Below are 26,489 nucleotides of genomic sequence, written 5' to 3'. Positions count from 1 at the left end.
TAACATACAACATACAGTCTGTAATAGTTTTAACTGACGATGATAGTTCCCTTCTGACTGCGATTAATTAATAACATTATTATTCCGAGAACACTTGATGGAAATAACATACAAAATAGTCTGTAATAGTTTTAACTGACGATGATAGTTCCCTTCTGACTGCGATTAATCAATAACATTATTATTCCGAGAACACTTGATGAAGAAAAAACATACCCAAAATACAGTCTGTAATAGTTTTAACTGACTGATGATAGTTCCCTTCTGACTGCGATTAATTAATAAAATTATTATTCCGAGAACACTTGATGGAAATAACATACAAAATAAAGTCTGTAATAGTTTTAACTGACGATGATAGTTCCCTTCTGACTGCGATTAATTAATAAAATTACTATTCCGAGAACACATGATGGAAATAACATACAACATACAGTATGTAATAGTTTTAACTGACGATGATAGTTCCCTTCTGACTGCGATTAATTAATAACATTATTATTCCGAGAACACTTGATGGAAATAACATACAAAATACAGTCTGTAATAGTTTTAACTGACGATGATAGTTCCCTTCTGACTGCGACTAATTAATAACATTATTATTCTGAGAACACATGATGGAAATAACATACAACATACAGCCTGTAATAGTTTTATCTGACAATGATAGTTCCCTTCTGACTGCGATTAGTGAAGTTATTATTGCGAGAACATATGAAGTGATGAATGCCCTTCTTGAACTTGACGACGGCTCCCTCATATGAAGCTGGGGCGTTGTTTAGTAGATTGTTCAACTCGTCCTTTGTTTCAGCGGAACTGTCTTTGTTTGCCGACTTCGAGCAGGTACTTCTCGTCATACACCTGCAATCCAATCAAAAGTCTCCATTAAACTGATGTAATCAAGATCCAGTAGGTATACATTTTTGTACTTAAAATTTAATATTTTTCTAAGAATAGTTATGGGAATATGCTTTTGTGTTGAGGCCAGGTGAAGTAGAAAAGAAATAATGAGGTTGACTATTTACTTGTTCGATTATTTAATTTCTTTTTTTCTTTTACTGGACTGGACTGAGGGTTTAACATGCACATTCAGAGCAAGCTGTTGTAGCGCATGCAAGCCCTTGCGTCCAAGACAGGAAAGGGGGGGGGGGGGGAGGGGAAGGCAGGATTCTCACTTACGGACTTAAGCACCGAAGTAGTGCAGAAGACCGGTTGGTGGTACCAAGGTAAGGCGGAAGAGGCGGTGGTAAAATTTTGAAATTTCTCAGACGGAGAATTAAGCCGAAAAGTTGAAGTAATTCTTTTGCATTATGTTTCTTTTACTTGTTTATTTGTGTATTTATTTGCTACACCAGTATTTCTCAACTGGTGTGCCATGGTACACTAGTGTATCATAATATGACCAAAGTGTGCCACAATATTAGTTTTTATTGCATATATTATGCAGGATTTTAATTTTACCAGTACAACATAATGATGGCAAAAGAAAGTTTTCAAAACAATTAAACATTCATATTATTAATATCTGAATAGATTTTCTAAGAAAGTTTAATGAAATGAATAGGACTTTGCTTTGACCATTCAGTTTCATATCTAAAAAATGATTTTGATATGCACATATGCATACAGATGGAAAACCAAAATAAAAATGAAACTGTGTGGCACAAAAGCAGGCACGGTGGAAGCAAGTAGATACTGAGGGGGTGGGGTGACAGATCAAGGGCGCAAAGCAAAGTTTCTAGGGGGGTTTGGGGGTATGTTGCCCTGTAAATGTTTGAAAACTAGATGTCCTGAAATGCAATTTCCTATAAAATTTATCTCTGCCTTATATTTGTAGTATTTTCCCTAGCTTGTTTTAGCATGGTGCAGCACCATGCCTCAATAGTCTAGCACCATCTTGTCTCAATCAGCGCCATGCTGCCCTGAGATTAAACAAGCCTTTTTCAGTAATTAATTCTAAAATTACCTTTATAAAACACCCAAAAAGGTATTATTAATTAATAAAATATGCCTTTTATATCTTTTGCCATTCATTTATTAAAGCAAGCACATAAATTACATTAATGTTTATTTTAATGAATTTTTTTGGTATTTTTAATGAAAAACAAGTGCCCCGAAAATGCCCCAAAAGTGTTTGGTGTACCATGCCTTGCCTAATTTCTAGGGAAATCACTAATTTGGATTTACTACCAATATTTTTTATTCAGAATTATTGGGGGGCTAGGAGCTCCCCCTGCCATGCCTGAAAAGGTCAATAAGATTAATAATAATCATGATAATAATTTATGATGTTAAACTGTCACTTGGTATGAAAACCACCAAAAGTAAAGTATGTGTAGACTTACGTATAGTAACCGGATGAAGCCATACTGAGGGCAAGGTCTTTGGGTGAGACAGTTTGTTCCATGTGATAGATCCATTTCACCTCTGCATTTGTCCACATTGTGGTTTTCTCAAATGGAATTGGAAAGTTTTCATTTCGGTCAAGGATTTGAACAAGGTTATTACGATCTGTTCCTGAAAAAGATGAGGTGAAAAGAAATATATCTTTAACCTGTGAATGAAGAATGTAAATAGTATGGGAAAAAAGGAGGAAGAAGAAAGAGGAATAACAGAAAAAGACTCCCCCCCCCCCCCCCACCCAAGAAATATATTCTTTATAGTCATCTCCCGTCTCCACCTAAAATATGACAATAATGAATGTATTGGTGGCATAAAGCAAATCACATTTTGAGAACACGATCATTTGAAATCAAATGTATTACTTTACTGTTATTTACCTTTGTGTCAAACCCAGCAGCTGATGTATTTTTGAGCTGGGGTGTTGCAGAGATTCTAGATTATGGTAGCCCCACTCCCATGGCTAGTGATATTCAATGTTGGGCTAGTAAATAACTAATATTGCTATGCCCGAGGGCTAGTGAAATTTTTTTGTGAAACTTTGCAGTGAAGTCGATTTTGTAAATATGAATATCCTACCCCTACCCAAACCTCCAATGTTAGTGTTTTTAAGCTTTATCTCCCTCTTTAGGTGACATATCTTATTTTTACTATTATTTAGAAAAGTTGTATTAACTTAAAGTAAAGTAGGGCTAGTGAATTTTTAATTGTGGCTAGTAAATTTTTAAAATCACTGATCCCATGGCCAGTAGATTTTATAAAAAACAAACAAAAAACCCTTACCTGCTTTACCCTCCCCATCACTACCCTTCTGTCCATCCCCTTCTGGATCTCCATTGTTGTGTGTATTAGACCCTGAAAACATCAACACAAAATAATATTCACTAATCTACATAAAAAAACCCAAATCATATAATTCATTCTGATTATTTGAGTGTCATGCATTTTTCTGTTAGATTAAAATATCCACTATTCCAGACAACTTACAAAGGCTTTATTTGTTATAATAGTAAGTGATGTGAAATAAAATCCCATAAAAATAGTAATAATTAACTCTCCCAATTTACTATATTCATATTAAATGATTTTATGCCATCATTTACAATAAATATACATGTATATCTATTTTTATAAACATTTTACATTAAATTTTTATTATGCAATACTATTACTTTAAAACTAATAGCTGATTATTTCCAAATATTTCACTATTATACTTAACATTTAAAATGTCTCATTCAGCCATAATACAAAATCATACCTGTCCACTGTATGTGAACTAGGTCACCCTCGTTAATATTCAGGTAGCTGGGTGCGAAGTCATACTCCACTGCTGGGTACACCTGTACAATGTTTCCACGCTTCCCTCTAACATTCAGATTAAAGATTTTCTCTCTGTTCAGTGCGGGCGGTCGAGGTCGCAGCAGGAATACGTGACTGCGGTCCTGGAAGACGCGGCCGAACTGTGCAGTGTTGATGGCGAGACGCAGTGGAGAGGGACCGGCACCTATTTCAACGTAGGGGTTGGTGCGCACTGGAGACTTGTTAGTGCTGCAATTGTATTACAAACATAGCTAGGAGTGTTTTTCAAATCCACATAACAAGAAGAAATAGCATATAATAATAGAAAAATATTGTTTACATATATTAATTTATTTACCTAGTATGAATTTAATTTTTCTTTACTTGCTTATTTTGTTTAATTTATTTATTTGTTTGTTTTATTTATTTATTTATTTAATTAATTACTCTATCAATCAATTAATCAATTACTCCATTCACCCATCCACTTCCATTAATAAAAAAAGCCCAAAAACATTCTTGCTAAACGTAATTGGCTATATGAGTTTAGCACCAAATTCAACAATTTTGTAATTCAACTGAAATTACATTATAGAAAGACATGATGTTGTGCTCTTTTTCACATAATTTACTTTTTTTTAAATTACATCACTTTTTAAAGATTAAAACAATGTTACCCGATATACAAAAATCTGAATGCCACTTATCACTTCGTAAACTAAAAAAAATGTACCTTACTGTAGCAACAAAAACCCATTAAAGAATGACACTTTATGGTAACAAGACTTGCCATCAGATGTAAAGTTTCCAAATTTTAGGAATTAAACTTCACTTCTTCATAAACATTATCTGGTTTATTTTATAATCAAAACAAATTTATTTTCATAGTAATTTCTAGATCCCTTAAATTACAATATTCACTTACGTGCCATCATTGTGTCTGGAATCAGTGTTGTATGGATCATAGTCATCAGTGGATACATTATATCTAGATTAGAGAAGCACATGAGAAATGAACGAAGAACACAAACAACATGAAATGTACATCAAAGCCTTTATGCATATATACATTTAGCGCCTCTGAAATATTTTGTCTTTTGTACAACAAAATATGTTTTCAATCAATCTTTAATATACTACCCGGTAGGTATGCACTATTTAGAGTCTCTGGATATAATTCTGAAAGCCTAAACTACACAAACAATATTTTGAGATGGTATAATTCCTAAAGCCGTCATAATGGTTACAATATTTTAGGACCATAATTCTAAAACTTTTATAATACATATATGTAGAATAGGGGTGGGGAAAAATAAAATTGTCAATCGGTCCTACTTGATGTCGTCACTACGGGGGGGGGGGGGGAGGAAAAAAAAGAAGAAAGGAATATAAATAAAAAAACATTTAAAAGACAATATTTGCCAAATAGTTTTTAAACAAATCATAGCGACATTTGTATAATTTTATCTTGAATCACGAACGCAAAATGATAAACATGATTTTTTTTTATCACATCAGTGAAAAACCCTCACAGATTGTATATATTTTACATAATGGAATAAATAATATAAAAAAAGAATAAAAATTCTGCTTACTCCCACTCCCAAAGGTGGAAACCTTTTGTTAATTTTAAAATTCTTTATAATTATTGGATACACTACATTGAACAGTCAACAATAAAAGCATTTATAGATTATTTCAGTATATTTTATGCTATCTCAAGCCTCTTGCTTTGGACTAGGACACTCGACCCGACAGAGCCCCGTACACAGGTCTTGACAGGTGTTGATTGTAACCAGTTGCAAATTCTGGGTCCATTGTTTTAATTGGAGTGTAATACCTTGATGGCTCTCTAAACCAAGAATGGTGCTATCTTTAACGTCTGTTTAATCTCTTGACTGGCTCAACGACTTTGACAAATGTCTAGCCTAGTGGCAGTCGATTGACACTACTGTAGGTCTGACTTCAGTGATTGGCGATACACTTAGGCAGACTTTAAAATCATAAACGTCTGAAACACCAGCCATATTGACCACTATTATTTTACATCATGCACGAGATACTGATGTCTGGGCAGGCCGGTCCACTTGACGGATAGGAATTTGTTCCAATAATAGAAATGGACAGGTGCTTTGGACCGACAAGAATGACAAAAGTGGGACCGGCACACGCACATTTAAAAAAAAAAAAATCGGTCTCAGAAGTTGAGAATCGGTCCCAGACCGGGAAAAAAGGGCTTTTCCCCACCCCTGATGTAGAATCATTTGGAAAATCGTAATTATACACACAAAATTTATAACCTTGTATTTATAATCTTAAAAGTATTTATACATTAAATTTTTTTAATCATAAATCTACCAATTACTTGTGAATTTTTAGATCTCAGTATAATTCTAAAAGGTACTGAGTATACAAACTTCCAACATTGAGAGTAGGAAGTTGTTTCAGAGAAGTAGGTGACAGTATCTACTGTACTGTATAATTTACAAGCATGAAAAGTATGCAGACGAGGTAAACACAACAGCCACTGAAAATCACCACCTACTAATGAAGACTGTGCCACACCCGTCACAGTAACAATACAAACAGACCTTACCTCATTCTGAAGACACAGCGCTGTGTTTTGCCAGATGGAAAATGTGGCAGTATCCACGTGTAATTCAATGCTTGCCCATCTCGCCCATTGCCAAGGTGATTTGATCTAAAAAAAACAATGACCAAAAATAAAAACAAAACAAGCCATAAACAATTTGTAGAAATAAGGAATATTTGTTTACTGAGCTGGTACCCCAGATGGTTCAGTAGTGTTTAATCTACACAGTGATGGATCTAGAAAATCCATTTAGGGTGGGGGCCGAAGGTCACAAATGTTCTCGAAGGAATTCCTCGGATTTTCAACATAAAAAATAAACAAAATAAAAATATAACTGTCGCAAATCCACCACTGCTACAGCTATTTGGTGACTTAATTAACATTTGGCAACTTAACTGTTCTGCCTTTAATTGTGTGACCGGTAGAAACAGAGTTGATCTGAAGTGAATTAAGGCATGTAGGTGTAGTGTGTTGTACATATAATAATTCTTTATTTAACTGACATTGGAGCTGGTATTGGTATTTGAACCATCATCTACCAGCCTTAAAGATAGTGCATTAACCACTACACCACAGAGGCCAGTTGTAACCCAGTGCAGTGACAAACAGTCTGGTACCTGGACCAGGGAGCTACACCACAGAGGCCAGTTGTAACCCAGTGCAGTGACAAACAGTCTGGTACCTGGACCAGGGAGCTACACCACAGAGGCCAGTTGTAACCCAGTGCAGTGACAAACAGTCTGGTACCTGGACCAGGGAGCTACACCACAGAGGCCAGTTGTAACCCAGTGCAGTGACAAACAGTCTGGTACCTGGACCAGGGAGCTACACCACAGAGGCCAGTTGACCAGTGCAGGAGTCTGGTACACCAGGGAGCTGAGGCCAGTTGTAACCCAGTGCAGTGACAAACAGTCTGGTACCTGGACCAGGGAGCTTCACCACAGAGGCCAGTTGTAACCCAGTGCAGTGACAAACAGTCTGGTACCTGGACCAGGGAGCTACACCACAGAGGCCAGTTGTAACCCAGTGCAGTGACAAACAGTCTGGTACCTGGACCAGGGAGCTACACCAGAGGCCAGTTGTAACCCAGTGCAGTGACAAACAGTCTGGTACCTGGACCAGGGAGCTACACCACAGAGGCCAGTTGTAACCCAGTGCAGTGACAAACAGTCTGGTACCTGGACCAGGGAGCTACACCAGAGGCCAGTTGTAACCCAGTGCAGTGACAAACAGTCTGGTACCTGGACCAGGGAGCTACACCACAGAGGCCAGTTGTAACCCAGTGCAGTGACAAACAGTCTGGTACCTGGACCAGGCAGCTTCACCACAGAGGCCAGTTGTAACCCAGTGCAGTGACAAACAGTCTGGTACCTGGACCAGGGAGCTACACCACAGAGGCCAGTTGTAACCCAGTGCAGTGACAAACAGTCTGGTACCTGGACCAGGGAGCTACACCAGAGGCCAGTTGTAACCCAGTGCAGTGACAAACAGTCTGGTACCTGGACCAGGGAGCTTCACTACAGAGGCCAGTTGTAACCCAGTGCAGTGACAAACAGTCTGGTACCTGGACCAGGGAGCTACACCACAGAGGCCAGTTGTAACCCAGTGCAGTGACAAACAGTCTGGTACCTGGACCAGGGAGCTACACCACAGAGGCCAGTTGTAACCCAGTGCAGTGACAAACAGTCTGGTACCTGGACCAGGGAGCTTCACCACAGTCTGGCTGGTCGAGTTGAACTAGACACTCCTTCTTGCTTACGTCACTGGCATCATAGGGGATTCCCCAGACGTATTTCAACCCAGCCTTGTTCGCAGTCACACACGATGCCTCAGTTTTAAACTCTGAAAAACACAGAACAAATCAGTCTTTGATATAAAACATTGTATACAGTCACTATATTTCCACACTTCAGTTGTAGCTACTAGGCTAAATATATTAGACTCTGCAAAACAAAAACCATTTCAATAGGTTCAGCACTTCACTAATAGTTATTGTTATATTATTCACACAGAACCTTCCACATTTTAATATATGTATAAAATATATAATTTCATCTACATTTCATTTATTCCATGTATATAAAAACAAAAACACCTCCCAGCATATTCTACAGGTCATTTATAGTTGCTGTCAGTTTTGTAGAAAAGTACACTTCTGGCCCCGTGCTTATAAACCTTAAAGTCTATACTTCAACGTCATGGCAACGCCATTCAAATAGCATTATGTTTAAGTCTGGACTTTATTAAAGTGTAGACTTTAAGTTTTATAAGCACGGGCTCTGGTGCAGTGGCTAATACATTTTGTTCCCCATCTGACCAAACATTGTGTGAGATTTATAATATCTCACACAACACACATTTGAGATTGATTGAAAGAAAACTGACTGGCTTCTCCATGGCATGCCAGGACCATGGTGATGATCTACATATCGAACCCAACTGGCCACTGAAATTAACACTACAGATACCCATAACTACTAAGATGATGGACACGTTAACTGTGCAATCACTAGTATTGTAAATAATTTAGTTGGAACAGACTTTAAACAATAAAAACAACTATTTAGATTAATTTTTAAACACCTCATAGATAAATAATATTTAATGACCACTTATTCAGGAGTTACTATGACTTGTTCTACTACTAAAAAACTAAATTCTTCCGATAAAATTGTACAATTTATTTAAAGGTGCTCTCAAAATAAAAATAAAAATAAAAGATTTACTTTAAAATTTGCAACTATATACTTTTAAAAAATTAAACGGTCACTTATGTTCAACTTGATGAAAAGAAATTAGGCCTTCTTTTGTGATTTACCTGTAGCCTTCTCCAAATAGTTGTGAAAGTCGACCCACTGCTTGCCATTTCTCACGCAGTCTGCGGGGTTGTTCCAGCGCGACCAGTGGCGTCTCCGTCCTGCTCCATACAACTCCACACATTCTCCATAAGGCTGTACATTGAAACTCTTACTTTGGTAGTGACTGTAAGTAAAGACAATTGATATTTCCAGTTTAAGTGATTCAAGTAAGAACTATACTTTATGCATGTAACCTCACCCCCCCCCCCCCCCCCCCCCGCCCCAAACACACACACTCCATGTCTTGAAAACTTCAATCACTCGAAATAATGTGTCAGTCATGGCTGAACTGCTAGAAAAAAAACTATAGGAAACTCCAACTTCTAAAATTAAAAATTAAAAATATATTGTTCCAGTATCGAGATTTTATAGATTTTAATCCTTCCATTTAATAATAGTTATATCTGCTCATCAAATTCTACTGATTTTGTGTATCAAGTAAATAATACCACTTTTATAAATGCCATAATATGACACATATGCCTATGTAATAACAGTTATATCGTACAACCTGCACATGGTGCTGTTTTCTGCGAACACGGCTATGTCCTTCCACGGCGTTGGATGCCAGTACGGGTAGTAATCATGGTCCTCTGGACACTCATATCCATACTGGTTCCCGTTGCGGTTCTGACGTGTGTACACAGCACTGCTATAACCATGCCCATTGTTGGTCTTCAGTTTCTGATCAGCAGTAAACAAACCTTAAACACAAAGTACCAGAGAGTCGGTATATAGGTTTATTTTTATCATCTTATTACCCAGCACTCAAACAAAAACATAAAACACAATGGACATAAGTAGTAAAATCACAGCCCACTAAAATTGTAAACTGACAGAAGATGCCAGATTTAAATGATTTAGAACGCATATGAAAGATGATCTAAGCACTTCAGTAGTTCATGGCCATGCAGCTGTCTTCATGCATCGCTTTTAACAGACCTTGACATGAAAACAATTGAGGGGAGAGATTAATTGCTCTGCTAATTTAGATTATGGGGAGTCATTTAAAACATTATATTAATGCCATATAAATTCACATACTAAGGGGAGCTATAAATTATTTTCCTTGAACTAATCTCAGGGCAGTGATGGGAAGCGAGAGTTAAAGAAACACCTTCCCACTGAGCAGCAAGGTTCATTTCCACCACCCTCCAAAAAACACCCCACAGGATAATACATACTACAGTTTTTAATACACAAGGTGCGGTGCACCTCTCCACTGAATCTAGTGGTTCATCTCACCATATATTGGATAGTACATATTTTTAATACACCAGGTGAGGTGCACCTCTCCACTGAACCTAGTGGTTCATCTCACCATATATTGGATAGTACATATTTTTAATACACCAGGTGAGGTGCACCTCTCCAATGAACCAAGTGGTTCATCTCACCATATATTGGATAGTACATATTTTTAATACACCAGGTGAGGTGCACCTCTCCACTGAACCTAGTGGTTCATCTCACCATATATTGGATAGTACATATTTTTAATACACCAGGTGAGGTGCACCTCTCCAATGAACCAAGTGGTTCATCTCACCATATATTGGATAGTACATATTTTTAATACACCAGGTGAGGTGCACCTCTCCACTGAACCTAGTGGTTCATCTCACCATATATTGGATAGTACATATTTTTAATACACCAGGTGAGGTGCACCTCTCCACTGAACCTAGTGGTTCATCTCACCATATATTGGATAGTACATATTTTTAATACACCAGGTGAGGTGCACCTCTCCACTGAACCAAGTGGTTCATCTCACCATATATTGGATAGTACATATTTTTAATACACCAGGTGAGGTGCACCTCTCCACTGAACCTAGTGGTTCATCTCACCATATATTGGATAGTACATATTTTTAATACACCAGGTGAGGTGCACCTCTCCACTGAACCTAGTGGTTCATCTCACCATATATTGGATAGTACATATTTTTAGTATATTATGTTTAGAGCATCTCCCCATTGAGTCTTGTGGTGCATTTACTCTAGGCTGGAGCCTCTATTGGGATATAAACCCAGTACCTCCAAGCCTTAACCCAGAAACATTGCAACTGTACACTTGAGACTAGTCATCCAGTGCTAATATTGGTCAGCATTTGAAGAGTTCATTTCCAAATTTTGGAGTTTGTAGTAAATGTTTATTGATGTTAAATGGCAGACCGTTATGTGACTAAATCATGTAATGCATGTTCTTAAATTGTGTAAATTGATTGTATTTTGGGCCACAGGCCTTTTACTGAATAAACTGTCTGTCTGTTAGTACAACTCAGCAACATGGCAATAAAGTATCCATCAAAATGCGATATATATGTCCACTGAATAGAATCTTAAAACTATACACTTTATGATGCAGCAAAATCACATTTTTCACAAAAGGATGTAAATGGACTCTTCATTTACACATATACCCTTTTCACTTAGACACCTTCATCAAATTAAAAAAAGAAAGAAAATGTACCTTTGTTTCTCTCCCTCATGTAGCATTTGTCATACCAATCAAACGACTCATGCAGACCACGTTCAGCTTTAACATTTTTAGTTTTCCGCTTTTTCTTGGCAGTTTCCGTTTCTTCCATGCTGGCTGGTTTCTCATAGTCCTGTCTCTTTGTCTGCACACCATTACGCAGGGTGTCTTCAGTGCCTACAAGAAGTAAAACCAGTGTTTAATGTTTTTATGTTAAAAAATACTGATGCAGCATAACTTTGATCGTCCACTACTGGACTCAGACTGGACAGTTCGGCAGTTGATAAACGGAACTGTCACTATGGTGAATATATATACATATATATATACATGTGTAGGCTGAAATTGTACGTTTATTATCAATAAAACCTTTATGGATAACTGAAAATTATTATCTCATCATTGCAACTAATTTAAACCAATTGGGATAATTTAACAAACAGAAATGCAAATATTAAGACATAAACTGACACACAGTTAAAGTTAGACACAGAAAGACAGGTGGACAAACATACAGAATGACAGACCACTACAACAGACATGAAGGAAGGAAGACATGTTTTATTTAACAACAACTCAACACATTTTAATTATCGTTATATAGCCACGGAAACAAATGACTAATTGAATTTTGCCTGAAATAAAAACATACCTGTTGCTGAGTTGACATCGTCCTGACACATGTATTGTAAGACAAGCACACAGTTCTGTTTCTGTGGGTCGGTGTCCTCGTTTCCTCCACAGCCATGTTGAATTGTCCACTCCAAAGTCAGGTAACTCTGACCTTCTCCATTTGAAAAGGTCTTCCATGGACCACTTTGAAAATATTTCTTGAAGATAAAAATTCATAAATACAGTAACAACCACACATGCCATCTCACAAATGTTAACGATATTTCTTAAATTCATAATTAATTTATAAAATGCCAATTCTTATTTAATCAATCAAATTTTATCAAACATTTCGAGGAAATGACAAACATAGGCCTACTAAGGTCAATGACAGTCACTTTTTGGACCCTTGTTTTGGCTTCATACACAACAAAAAAAACATATCCAATGGTGAATTTTTTATATATTTAAAAAAAGGTACTTTTTGTTTCTTTCATCTTTTAAAACTTAAACTTAATATTTTGTGCAGAATTATGGAAAAAGAAAAATACTGACCTGTAAACAGTGTTGTCTGTGGGTTATAAAATTTTGACAGGGGTCATAGTTAGTAGACCAGTTTTATTTTAATGTGGCAAAGCATTGTAATAATATAGCTAATTTTAAATTTGAATGACGTCAGTATTCCAATGACGTCACTTTGCATCTCCTTACAATAACCATAAACCAAGTACATGACGTTTCTGTTTTCAGAAAGCTGGGGAAATTCCAATGCAAAATTGCTATTGATTTTTTGTTTTGAACATTAGTAATGCACCTAAATGTGTTTGAAGAAAATCTTGTGATTAAAAAATTGTACCTTTTATGAAATAAGGATTTCAAGTGAAATTACGGTGAGATATTTTATATTTACTGTCAAATATATAACCATGTTTAGTACATGTCTGGTACACCACATGAAGAATTTATTATATACATGTAAACTGATATATAACTTAATATGTTCAATGTATAAAAAAGATAACAAATTACCTTAAATACAAGTTTGTCTTTACACAGGGCTTCCAGAATTTTTATAAAATCCACTAGCCATGGGATCTGTGATTTAAAACATTTACTAGCCACAATTCAAAATTCACTAGCCCTACTTTAGTTTAAGTTTGATACAATTTTACTAAATAATAGTAACAATCAGATATGCCACCTAAAGAGTGAGATACATGTAGAGCTAAGATTGGGGGTTGGGATGGGGGCAGGATGTTCATATTTACAAAATTAGACGTACCTGCAACATTTGACAAAGAAAAATTCACTAGCTGTCGGGCATGGCAATATTAGTTATTTACTATCCCAACATTGAGTATCACTTGCCATGGGAATGGGGCTACCATAATCGAGAAGCCGTACTTAACCCCATAAAATTGTAGCATACAGTGGTAAAAAACAAAATAAATTATGAGTTTAGTTTGAATAAGATAATTTGCAAGAAATGGGATATCTCAGGTAATAGTCAAACTTGTGTATTACAGCCACCCTAAACACAAATGTAATATTTAAGATAGGTATTGGAAAGGAAAAGAATATTTTGTTTAACACCTCAGCACATTTGAAACTAAGGCTATTGGTGTTTAACATATTGTGATATTTGGTTAAAAGAGAGGGGCTGCCACAAGGCTATTCTTGTCAATAAGCAGCAAGAAATATTTTATATGCACCCTCCAAATAGACAGGTCACAACATACCACAGCTTTTGACACCCTAGTCATGTAGCACAAGTTGGGACTACCGTAGATTAAGAAAAATATTGCTTACATTTATTTAAAAGATAAATGGTCACAGTATTTTGTAAACTGCCCATTATAGACAGGTAAATATTGTTTACATTCATTTATAAGATAAATGGTCACTGTATATTTTGTAAAGTGCCCATTATAGATAGGTTATACTAGTATAGACTATTAAAGAGTTATCCTTTACAATGGACTTGATATTGTAGCAGGTTGTTTTGTAGTAGGGTGATCTTAAATAAATTCTAAATTAACAAATACATGTAGTAACGATATCAACGCTTAACAGACAATTAAAAAACCTAACACATTAACATTCCAAAAATGTGCACTGGTAAACAAAACCATCAAAAACTAAGTAACACTTTACAAGAAATTTTAAAGAAAAACAAGAAAGAAATCGGCTGTTGCACGAAAGCCAATGGCACAAATATTCTAAATAGCTACGGGATCATGTCACTGTGTATTGAGGCTGTCAACAAAGAGATGTAATAAAAGCCCATTTATCCTGTTACAGGTAACCCTATCATACAGAAATGTTTCTGTACCTGTGGTATTATAACTCACTTAACAAACATTTCTACATGACCACAAGCAAACACGTTGGATTACTGCCAGGTCAAATGAGTTAATTTATGTGGGGAAAGGTGTGTACGTAATTATATAAACAGGGTTCATTTGTATACAGGGTCTCTATTCAAGACTTTATAGATCCTGGTTGAAATGGAAATAAATAACTACTTTTTATTAAATATGTCTACAAATATTTTTACAGCTCATTGTGATCTGTTTACTATATGCTATAATTTTGTTTCTTCCAGTTTTTAGAATGTATAGTTATAAAACTGTTTAATCAATGATCCGTGACTAATGCATCAAAGTTGGTGAATATAAAATGATGGCAGTTTTTATACATGGCAGCCAGCAGGCTTTTCTTTTTTTTTCTTTTTTTTAATCTCTTTTCAAAAATGTACCTACACATTAAACGGCAAGGTCTAAAATGTTAAATGTTGAAACATGTTTTTCTGAACACTATGACTTTAGACATAGCTAATTCTGGTTGTCAGTCCTTCATATCAGACTCATCAAGCATGGCTGACTGAGATGGAGGGCAAAAAGCAAAGTTTCTAGTGAGGGGGGTTCGGGGGTATGCTCCCCCATAAAATTAGGAAAACTAGATGTCCTGAAATGCATTCTAAAGTAAAATTCATCTCTGCCTTATGATTTACTACCAATAATATTTTTTATTAATAATAATGGGGGGAGGGCTAGAGCACCCCAGCCCCTACTGCTCTACCGTGCCTGCCCATTAGTGTCGAGAGAGAGAGGTGTTACTTACCATCCTATACTGTTTGCCTTCGTCTTGTCCGGATGGCTCACTTGTAGCATCACCAGCATTATATCCTCCCCTGTTATTGTTCTAAAAACACAAATACCAGAACCGTATTACTAATAATTATTACTGTTCTAAAATCAAAACAAATACCAGAACCATATGACTAATAACTATCACTGTTCTAAAATCAAAACAAATACCAGAACCATTTGACTAATAACTATCACTGTTCTAAAATCAAAACAAATACCAGAACCATATGACTAATAACTATCACTGTTCTAAAATCAAAACAAATACCAGAACCATTTGACTAATAACTATCACTGTTCTAAAATCAAAACAAATACCAGAACCATATGACTAATAACTATCACTGTTCTAAAATCAAAACAAATACCAGAACCGTATTACTAATAATTATTACTGTTCTAAAATCAAAACAAATACCAGAACTAAAATCAAAACAAATACCAGAACCATATTATTGTTCTAAATTCAAAACAAATATCGATACTTGTGTGCAGGGGTGGTGGGGGGTGGGGTGGTGGGGTGGTGGGTGGGTGGGTGGGTGGGTGGGGTGGGTGGGGTGGGTGGGTGGGGTGGTGGGTGGGTGGGTGGGTGGGTGGGTGGGTGGGTGGGTGGGTGTTAGGGTTTGTAGGTCAAGCCCACACTACTCAAAATAATATTCTTCTCTCTTTTTTAAAAATATATTTTCTGGAGTATGTCTCAACCCAACTGTAAACTTTGCTCATCACATCTAGAACCCTTCCCCCTGCTACAATTCCTGCTTACACGCCTAAACTATCAGAACAACAATAATACATGTTCTGTTCTAAAATGAAAACAAATACCAGAAGCATAAATTACTGTTTTAAAATGAAAACAAATACCAGAACCATATATTACTGTTTTAAAATGAAAACAAATACCAGAACCATAAATTACTGTTTTAAAATGAAAACAAATACCAGACCCATATATTACTGTTTTAAAATGAAAACAAATACCAGACCCATATATTACTGTTTTAAAATGAAAACAAATACCAGAACCATATATATTACTGGTTTAAAATGAAAAAAGAAAAATACATGTATCAGAACTATATATTAGTTTTAAAATCAAAACAAATATCAGAACCATAAATTACTGTTTTAAAATCAAAACAAATACCAGGACCGTGTATTAATTAGAACAGCCAACATAATTTACTGGCTCACTAAGTGTATATGAGCATTGTACCACTTGTTACTGGTGAGATCTGTAACGGGACTTGTTTTCACAGCTCATGTTGTTTAATGTATAGCCATGCTGTACATTCATGTACTTTAATTTCATCTACATAACACGTACTGGTAGTATCAACCAGTGTACCTGGTACTAATGTGCACGATATTTTTTATATGAAACTAGGGCAGACAAAGAAGCTTCCTGTTGCATATCTGGAATTAACAGCATAACGCCCCATATTACTTTAAGAGTTAGAGATTGTAAAAGTTAAAGTTTGTTTTGTTTAACGACACCATTAGAGCACATTAATTTATTAATCATTGGCTATTGGATGTCAAACATTTGGTAATTATGACACGTAGTCAAAAGAGGAAATCCTCTGCATTTTTCCTAATGCAGCAAGGGATCTTTTATATGCACTTTCCCACAGACAAGAAAGCACATACCAAGGCCTTTGAAGAGCACATTGAGTTATTAATCATTGGCTATTGGATGTAAAACATTTGGTAATTTTGACATATAGCCTTAGAGAGGAAACCCACTATATTTTTCCATTAATAGCAAGGGATCTTTTACATGCACCATCCCACAGGCAGGATAGCATATACCATGACCTTTGATATATACCAGTCATGGTGCACTGGCTGGAACATGAATGAAGTATATAGAGTACATATTCAAATAATTGACTACTGTGTAGGTTATTATAAATTGTTGTCTAAAGGATTTTATTTAGTGCAAACCCATGTGTGATAATTATGGCAGCTGATAAAGTTACTTAGAATTTTAAAACAAAGTCAACAAATGAAAGATTTGCTGGATATTTCAATTTTAAATAAAACATAATACTACACAACAAATAGGTTTTAAAATGCTGCTGTGGTGTTTACCTGTTAATGTTATGAGACACATGGCAAAACTAAGTCCTTATAAAGTGTTCTATATCATAAACAAAGAAAGAAATGTTTTATTTAACGACGCACTCAACACATTTTATTTACGGTTATATGGCATCAGACATATGGTTAAGGACCATTACATGGGCTACTCTTCCGATTAGCAGCAAGGGATCTTTTATTTGCGCTTCCCACAGGCAGGATAGCACAAACCATGGCCTTTGTTGAACCAGTTATGGATCACTGGTCGGTGCAAGTGGTTTACACCTACCCATTGAGCCTTGCGGAGCACTCACTCAGGGTTTGGAGTCGGTATCTGGATTAAAAATCCCATGCCTCAACTGAGGTCCGAACCCAGTACCTACCAGCCTGTAGACCGATGGCCTGCCACGACGCCACCGAGGCCGGTATATCATAAACAATGTAACATTATCTTTAGCTGTTTGTAACGCTTGCTGTATCAAAGGAAATAAAATATTTCTGACACAAATGTATCAAGTATACAAGAATCTGTTGCTCGTATAATGACCTAGACCAAGAGCTAATTAATGAAAACAATGTCTACGTCTCAACAATCTTAAAGATTAATAAACACAAAGACTAAATCCACACAGTCTTAAAGAAATAATATATGCAAAGTAGAAAGTAATAAAAATTAATTTCCTTCAATTATGAGTCTCAATGAGATCACCGAGTTATAAATACTAATATTGTTTGGCAAATATGGCAATAGTCTTTCAGCTATCTGTGTGTATGTATGTGTGTGTATGTGTGTGCGTGTATCTAGCTGTGTGTGTGTGTGTGTGTGTGTGTGCGTGCGTGGATGTAGCTGTGTGTGTGTGTGTGTGTGTGTGTGTGTTTGTGTAGCTGTGTGTGTGCGTGCGTGCATGCATATCTTCAGATATTGGGAGTGGATGGAATGGTGGTGGTGTGAGACAGTGCTGCATTTATCTCATTTACCGGCCTTGGTGGCATCGTGGTTAGGCCATCGATCTACAGGCTGGTAGGTACTGGGTTCGGATCCCAGTCGAGGCATGGGATTTTTAATCCAGATACCGACTCCAAACCCTGAGTGAGTGCTCTGCAAGGCTCAATGGGTAGGTGTAAACCACTTGCACCAACCAGTGATCCATAACTGGTTCAACAAAGGCCATGGTTTGTGCTATCCTGCCTGTGGGAAAGCGCAAAAATAAGATCCCTTGCTGCTAATCGGAAAGAGTAGCCCATGTAGTGGCGACAGCGGGTTTCCTCTCAAAATCTGTGTGGTCCTTAACCATATGTCTGACGCCATATAACCGTAAATAAAATGTGTTGAGTGCGTCGTTAAATAAAACAATTCTTTCTTTATCCCATTTATTTTTCATGCCAATAATGCTGTAATACAATAAATACCATTGGTCAATTTAATATCTATATAGCTAAGCATATACCACATACAGACATGTGCTTATTAGACCCTACCTGTCCAGCCAAAGGAGACTATAGGTTTCATCTCTATTCTTTGTCTGTCTGTCTGTCTGTCTGTCTGTCTGTGTGTCCCATATATAGTTTTCCTTTGGCTTTGTTTTTTTTACAATGCTTCAAGATATTGAGTTGAAATTTTGTGTATAGCTTTACTGTCACAGATCAAGTTTGACTTTCAAGGAGAATAATACATTTTTGATAGAGTTATGGATCTTGAACTTAGGAGATACGAAAAAATGTTGGGCCTGGTAAGGGACATGTCACAGGCATAGGAAGAAGCCAAAAAGTGTGTGTGTGTGTGGTGGTGGGGGGGGGGGGGGGGCACACACAGATATATATGAATAGATATATGTAAAAATATATAAACCATTGCTTCTCCTATGCCAGTGCCTGTATTGCTGTAGCAGAATACACTCAGAATACTCGTTAAACTTTAAAGTCTAGGCGTGACACTTTAATATGGTTTCAACGATATAAATTGCATGTAGTTAAAAGTTAACTGTATAATAAACTTGTTAACTACCAGATATATAGTTACATTTTACTGAATACTTTTTATTTGCAATAACAAATAAAAAACAACTAAGTTCCTACTTTTGCTTTTTTATGCTGCAAAGCAGAAATATTCAAAATACCATGCATGTTCCAAAACAAGTCATCATTCGATCATACATTCATCTTAGATAATTTTTAGTACATATACTACACAACAGCATGGAAGAAATTTGACTAAAACATCACTATTCAAAGAAATTATCTCATGCATGGAATTTTGAATTTAATGCAGAATTTTGAATAATTTTTATAAAATTGAAATAGCCTTTAATGGAAATGAAAACATATGTAATGTCATCTCCTAAAATTTGCCTACAATTTGGTGAAACATTTTTTGGTTTGTTTTAACATTATGTCATATAAATAAATGTCTGGAGACTTTTCTAAATTTAAATATTTATAGAAGTATACATGCACTATTTTCTTTTACATTAATTATACAGGTCAGATGTTATCATCTAAGTGAATAATATAGTGATGTCTCTTTTATAATAAAAAAAAAAAAATAAAAAAAAATATATACTCTTCAAAAAAAGAAACGCAAAAGGGTACAAATGGGTTATAACTCCGATTTTATGTTTCCTACCGGTTCATGCTTTGTGAATATAAGGTCATTGCATGTCCCAAACACATTCCCACGGTTACATTCGATAAAACGCAGCTACTGTACAATAAAGTTCCAAAATGTGAATATTCGCAAAAACGCAGCCACGTGCAAACCATGTCACCACTGCACGTGCGTTGTCTGCACGTGCACCATGAAGACCGACAGTATAAAAGTGCTTCGCTTGCCTTGGCCTCTGTATCTGGCCGACAGTTGACAATCCAGGACATGCCACGTCTCAGTGAACCGCAGAGAAACAATGCCATCGGCCGACTAGACGCAGGCGAATCCAGAACGGCCGTTGCCAGGGATTCCATGTGTCCCCAAGCACCATCTCCAGACTGTGGGACCGTTACCAGCAACATGGATCAACACGTGACCTCCCTAGATCCGATCGACCAAGGGGTCACTACCGCTACATCCGGGTACGCCACCTTCGGGAACGATTGACTACTGCCACCTATACCAGGTTTGCGCAGGATATCCGACCAGACCGTACGGAACCGCCTACGTGAGGTAGGAATTCGTGCCAGATGTCCAGTTCGAGGTGTCATCTTAACACCACAACACCGTCGACTCCGACTGCAGTGGTGCCAGATTCATCGACAATGGCCTCAACTGCGATGGAGACAGGTGTGGTTCAGTGATGAGTCCCAATTTCTGCTCCGACGTCATGATGGAAGATGTCGCGTGTATAGGCGTCGTGGTGAACGTTATGCGGCAAACTGCGTGCAGGAAGTGGACAGATTCGGCGGGGGTAGTGTAATGGTGTGGGCAGCCATCTCACACACTGGCAGAACTGACCTGGTCCACGTGCAGGGCAACCTGAATGCACAGGGCTACATTGACCAGATCCTCCGGCCACACATCGTTCCAGTTATGGCCAACGCCAACGCAGTGTTCCAACATGACAACGCCAGGCCTCACACAGCACGTCTCACAACGGCTTTCCTACAGAACAACAACATTAATGTCCTTCCTTGGCCATCGATATCACCGGATTTGAACCCAATTGAGCATCTATGGGACGAGTTGGACCGACGCCTCCGACAGCGACAACCACAGCCCCAGACCCTGCCCGAGCTGGCAGCAGCCTTGCAGGCCGAGTGGGCCACCATCCCCCGGGACGTCATCCGTACTCTGGTTGCTTCAATGGGCAGGCGGTGCCAGGCAGTTGTCAACACACGCGGAGGCCACACCCGGTATTGACTCCAGATGACCTTGACCTTGGTGGTGTGTCCTATCACTTACTCACAATGGACTAGAGTGAATTGTGAACAATCCTGCAACATTTGGTAATTATCGGACTCACCATTCAATAATTAAATCAATTCTCCAAATGTTACGACAATGTGGTTTTGCGTTTCTTCTTTTGAAGAGTATATATATGATTGTCTTTTAAAACAAGTGGCTGTTATACATAAGTGGCTACATGAGTAGGTTTGTATTTATAATATGACTCACAGTCATCATATTACCAAAGGCTTTATATTGTTACTACTCTGATAAAATGAGATGACTACTGTCGTCATTTTACCACCATATTAGGTAAACTTACAAGTGAGTGATATAAACAGTGTGTGACAGAATACAACACAGTATTAGCGTATCCACACAATACCGTTAGTGTAATTATATAGCTCACTGATACATTAACTGACCCTCCACTGAACCATACAGCCAAATGGTGCAAATTTTACTAAAATACTTGTGACTGTTGTGTCACGGCTGTGAAATCACTCAACCATCTAACATTAACAAAACAGTTTCTATGGTAACTATTAACATATAATATCTAAAAATAAACTAGTTTACTGATAATTATGACAATTAATATTGCATTCTAATTAACACCAAAACATACACCAAATTTTATTGTTCATCATAATCTATTAACTTTATCTGATCTATTCTCTATCAGGGCCCCGTTCCACGAAGCGACCTTATTAGCCCTAAGATCAATTTAACTTAAGTGCATAGGGTAGCTATGTGCTTACGGTAATCTTAGGGCTAATATCGCTTCGTGGAACGGGGCCCAGGTCCATAGGAATGACTTTGTGAGTGGGGGGAGGGGGGGGGGGACTGACGGATCGGGTACAAACTCTATTATCAGATTTTGGTTACAATGGCAAACATCAATATGTAAAAAAAAAAAAAAAAAAAAAAAAAGGCTCATAAGTGGGGAGGCCCCCCCCCCCAGTTCCTACGGGCCTGTCTATGGATCGACTCTAAACAAATTATGACATATTTACAGTTTTAACAAATATTCTGGGAGTACATGTCCCCTACTGGACCCAACACATTTTTATATCTCTAAAGTTCAAGGGTCATACTTCAATCAGAAGTCAAACTTGATCTGTAACTCCCCTGCGTGTGCTGTAACCTCACCGTGGTGTAGGGGTGTAACATTCTCTTTGAGAATGGCCAATACAGCACAAATTGAAGTTTAGAGTAAAATTCGGTGTCCATAAAATTCTGTGATATTTGTATTTTTGCCCAGTTCTTTACACTGTTTTTGTTTAAACCTTGAATTTTTATATTGATGTTGATCATCACTTTATTTATTTGCATTACCATAGTTTGACACCCAATAGCCGATGTATTTTTCGTGCTGGGGTGTCGTTAAACATTCATTCATTCATTCATCCATTCATGATCTGTAACTATATATGATAAAACTATACATAACAATTTAACTCAACATCTTGAAGCATTGCCAATTGCACTTTTTTTTCAGAAAATTATATGTGGGACAGATGAACAGATAGATGTAAAGATGGACAAATGGATAGACAGACTGATGGACAGATGAAAGGACAGAGAAAAAACCTCTAGTCCCCTCTGGTTTGATATATGTAGGTAGGGGACTAATGTTATACATTATACGACTTAGATCAATAAGTATAGCTAAAGCATACTGAAGAATAGTGCTCGAGTGATGGCGACTGAAAAAATTAATATGCATATCTATGATAAATTGTTAAATAACTTTTTAAAATATACAAGAGATTGTAGCTTTAACAATCAAGGTTAAATAATTTAATAATACAAATTAGAAATGATTCTAAATAAATAATACAACACGAAATGACAAACCTCTGAATTAAACATGCGATTAGCATTTGTCCGAGCTGCCGATTTTTCATTCAGTCGATTATTTGATCCACGTGGAACATGCAGATATATGTCAGCAAAACTAATTCCAGCAAAAACCAGTAGTAACAGTGCTTGGTTATTCATTATGTGGCAGATATAACCTAGAAATGAAGAGACAAATGTTTAGGCAGGGGTCGAAATTGGCTAAAATTCATGCTGGTAAGCCACAAATTCTACTGAATCAAAACCAGCTGGACCAATCATGATCATAAAGTATAAACGCAAAGTAACTGCTGATCCGATGGGACAGCAGCAAAACAAATATTCCAGCCCGTGGTGACGGCATTATTTCGACCCATGATTTAGGTAAAAAAAAAATTATTACATACCTATATTCAATCTTACTACAGTAATAAAGAGATTTTCAAACCATGTAATAAATTTATCTTGTATCACACATATGTGCAATCTGGACAAGAACTTGTAAATGGGGAATTCCCTTTTTATTTTTCACTGGATCGAGTTAGTGCCTTTTTATTACCGACGTCACGTGACGTCTGATTTACAAATTATGTCACATCGTATTTGAAACATTACACAAGATTGCCGCAGAGTATAATTCTTAAGGTTAAGTAAATCCATGAAAGGAGGATTAATGAATAGATTTAAGAAAGTGTATAGTCATTATATTAAATTAAAAAAGTTTTTGTAAAAACAATTAAAGAAGGTATATGTAATAAATACAGAACTTCACATACGTTGTTGTCACTTCCTATTTATTGCACTCATTTATTTTGCGCAGGAACATACGACTCGAATGCTACACTATCTCATGGTATATATTATTGCACAAAATAAACTCTGAAGCTCTGTATATTTATCTCACAATATGCTGACATGAAAGGACAGTAACAAGGATTACAATTAGGGTATCAGAGCCAGATACATGTAGTTAAGATAAGGAAGGAATGAAATGTTTTATTTAACGACACACTCAACACATTTTATTTATGGTTATATGACGTAAGACATATGGTTAAGGATCACACAGATATTGAGGGAGGAAACCCGCTGTCGCCACTTCATGGGCTATTCTTTTCGATTAGCAGCAAGGGATCTTTTATATGCACCATCCCATCGACAGGATAGCACATACCACGGCCTTTGATGTACCAGTTGTGGTGCACTGGCTGGAGCGAGAAATAGCTCAATGGACCCACCTTTAAGATAAGGAACATCAGCATGATTGGTGCAGAACATTGTGAGACAGAAGCAGAGAAGGAAGAAATGTTTTATTTAAAAGTTACTTAATAATAAAGTAAAATTAAAACCAGATGAATTTTTTATTTGTTTTGCCAAGTCGTATTCAAATATCAGGAGATGAGATTACATGTTTCCATTTCCAATAAAGAATATTTCGATTTTATTAAAAACATATTGAAAACTCTGCATTAAAATTGCTGTTTGGCTTAAAAAGAAAAGAAACTCTTTTTTATAGTGACATAGTTTATATGATTTTTCTCTTCAATAGTGACATGATTTGTTTGACTTGCTGTATATATACATACATACATACATATATATAACGAAAACAGAATTTTGTTACATATAAGGTGTTCTTCATTTGGATGAATTAGTGTACATATTTCATAATCTCTAATTTGCAACACTTATGTGAAAGCTAAAGCAGGAATAACACTTTTTACTCATTTGGGAATACAAAGTATCATTACCGTTGTTGCACTTTTGTTTACTTCCCAAAATTGTTTCACCATTAAAACAATCCAAATATAATGAGGCTGATCCACTTTACTTGGATGAAAGTGTTTGGTGATAGTATATTTCAAGCCAGGTTAACTGTGCTACATTTGTTTTTCTTTAGTTTTAATATATTCAATTTGCTTCCCACAGTAGACCTTGCTGTTCAAGGGGAGCTACATGTATCTTTACAGCTCCCCATCACTTGCCTAGCACTTAGGACAGTCATTTTGTTTTATATCCCTTTAGCATGTAAAGGTTTTTTTTTTTAAGTATTACAAGATTAAATAATCAATGATCATTATGGTAATATCTTAAATGGCTTCCTATAATCTTATAAGTTAAAGGTAGACTAAACTCCAACAAGAGCCTTACGTGTTGGAAAGATGCATATCCGGACCACCAACACATACTGACACTTTAACAAATGAAAAACGCATAATTTTAGAATTAATAAAACAAACATGACTATTCCTGCTAACTGGGGGCAGCCATTTTGTTTCGTTTTTGTGACGTCCGGTGGTATAGCTTGGGGCGAAGTGACGTCAGCTATGTCCAACTTCTCTATTATGCACAGCGTAAACAAACGCTCTAATTTACGACAAGCCGTCACATTTAACCGTTTTATTAATTAACTATAGAATTATATTTGTTGATATTAAGCAATAATGTGCATTATGTATCATTGAATATGCATACCAGTCCAAACGCCTTGCTTTAGCATTTCTTTGAGCAATTAATTACTCCACTAAAGAAAATAATGACTAGGTCTAGCTGTTAGAGCATTCCTTTACATTTTGCTAAGTAATATAATTATTTGGTTGCAAATGATTTTTAGAGGAACAATTCAAAGTATACTCTTTAAATTTCACACCATAAATGTGTACTTCGGTATTTTAGGTCATTATGTAAAGCTGAGATAGCCCCTTTAATTAGCCAGAAGAACGTCATGCAACATTGCACGTGCATATCGTGGAACTATTAATAGTAATGTAGAAGAAATTAACAATGGTTCAGTTATATTTTAAGATAGCCCGAGCTCTCTGACTGTAAGAGAGCTAGACGGACATTTGGACATAAACACGCTCTCATTACAGTCAGAGACCAACCTATGTCTTTTTTTGGCAATTCCTTAATGAGAGCGTGTTTATGTCCAAATGTCCGTCTAGCTCTCTTACAGTCAGAGTACTCGGGCTAATTTTAAGACTGACAATAACGATTAAACTGTAAATATAAAATAATCAGTTAGGATCGTCTTTGAAACGATACATATACAAAGAATATGATTACCAAAATAGTGTACAATTAATGATGTCTATTAAAAATGTTACTCACATGTCCTTTACAGTTTACTGTAATGTTTACAGATTTTCCTTGTCACTGACTGACGTCAGTTTTCGGAGTGTCTATTTGCAAGTGGATGTAAGATTTAGACTCCACAAGTTATTTTCTTTTTTAATAAATGTTATAAATATAACTATAAGTACTAGTATAACTCTCTTATACAAAGA

The 26,489-nt window shown here is 36.5% G+C and overlaps 1 protein-coding gene across 1 annotated transcript; it reads right to left on the bottom strand.

Moving 5' to 3' along the window:
• Nucleotides 1–537: 537 nt before the first annotated feature.
• On the bottom strand, nt 538–26,484 carry LOC121367894 (protein DD3-3-like). Its single transcript, XM_041492342.1, has 14 exons — nt 26,314–26,484; nt 23,221–23,381; nt 15,376–15,456; nt 12,293–12,470; nt 11,635–11,817; nt 9,668–9,860; nt 9,117–9,280; nt 7,993–8,140; nt 6,302–6,406; nt 4,631–4,693; nt 3,665–3,954; nt 3,187–3,258; nt 2,349–2,520; nt 538–864 (listed from the first exon to the last, which is right to left on the bottom strand). Exons 2-14 carry the CDS (start codon nt 23,362–23,364, stop codon nt 657–659), a joined length of 2,001 nt encoding a protein of 666 aa, XP_041348276.1. The 5' UTR covers nt 23,365–23,381; nt 26,314–26,484; the 3' UTR covers nt 538–656.
• Between the last annotated feature and the right edge of the window lie 5 nt (nt 26,485–26,489).

This window comes from Gigantopelta aegis, chromosome 3 (genome assembly GCF_016097555.1).
Source record: "Gigantopelta aegis isolate Gae_Host chromosome 3, Gae_host_genome, whole genome shotgun sequence".
Classification (NCBI taxonomy): domain Eukaryota; kingdom Metazoa; phylum Mollusca; class Gastropoda; order Neomphalida; family Peltospiridae; genus Gigantopelta; species Gigantopelta aegis.
The sequence above is the reverse complement of the archived record's forward strand: the minus strand, read 5'-3'. Positions and strand labels throughout refer to the sequence as shown.

What these genes read in the sequence shown, in the direction of transcription:
- LOC121367894 (XM_041492342.1), bottom strand. Translation starts at nt 23,364, where the DNA reads ATGAATAACCAAGCACTGTTACTACTGGTTTTTGCTGGAATTAGTTTT. An exon ending in GGTGAAGCTCCCTGGTCCAG is followed by an intron (nt 6,407 to 7,992) that starts GTACCAGACTGT and finishes TGTTTTTTTTAG; the next exon opens with ATCAAATCACCTTGGCAATG. An exon ending in CGCTGTGTCTTCAGAATGAG is followed by an intron (nt 4,694 to 6,301) that starts GTAAGGTCTGTT and finishes TCTCTAATCTAG; the next exon opens with ATATAATGTATCCACTGATG.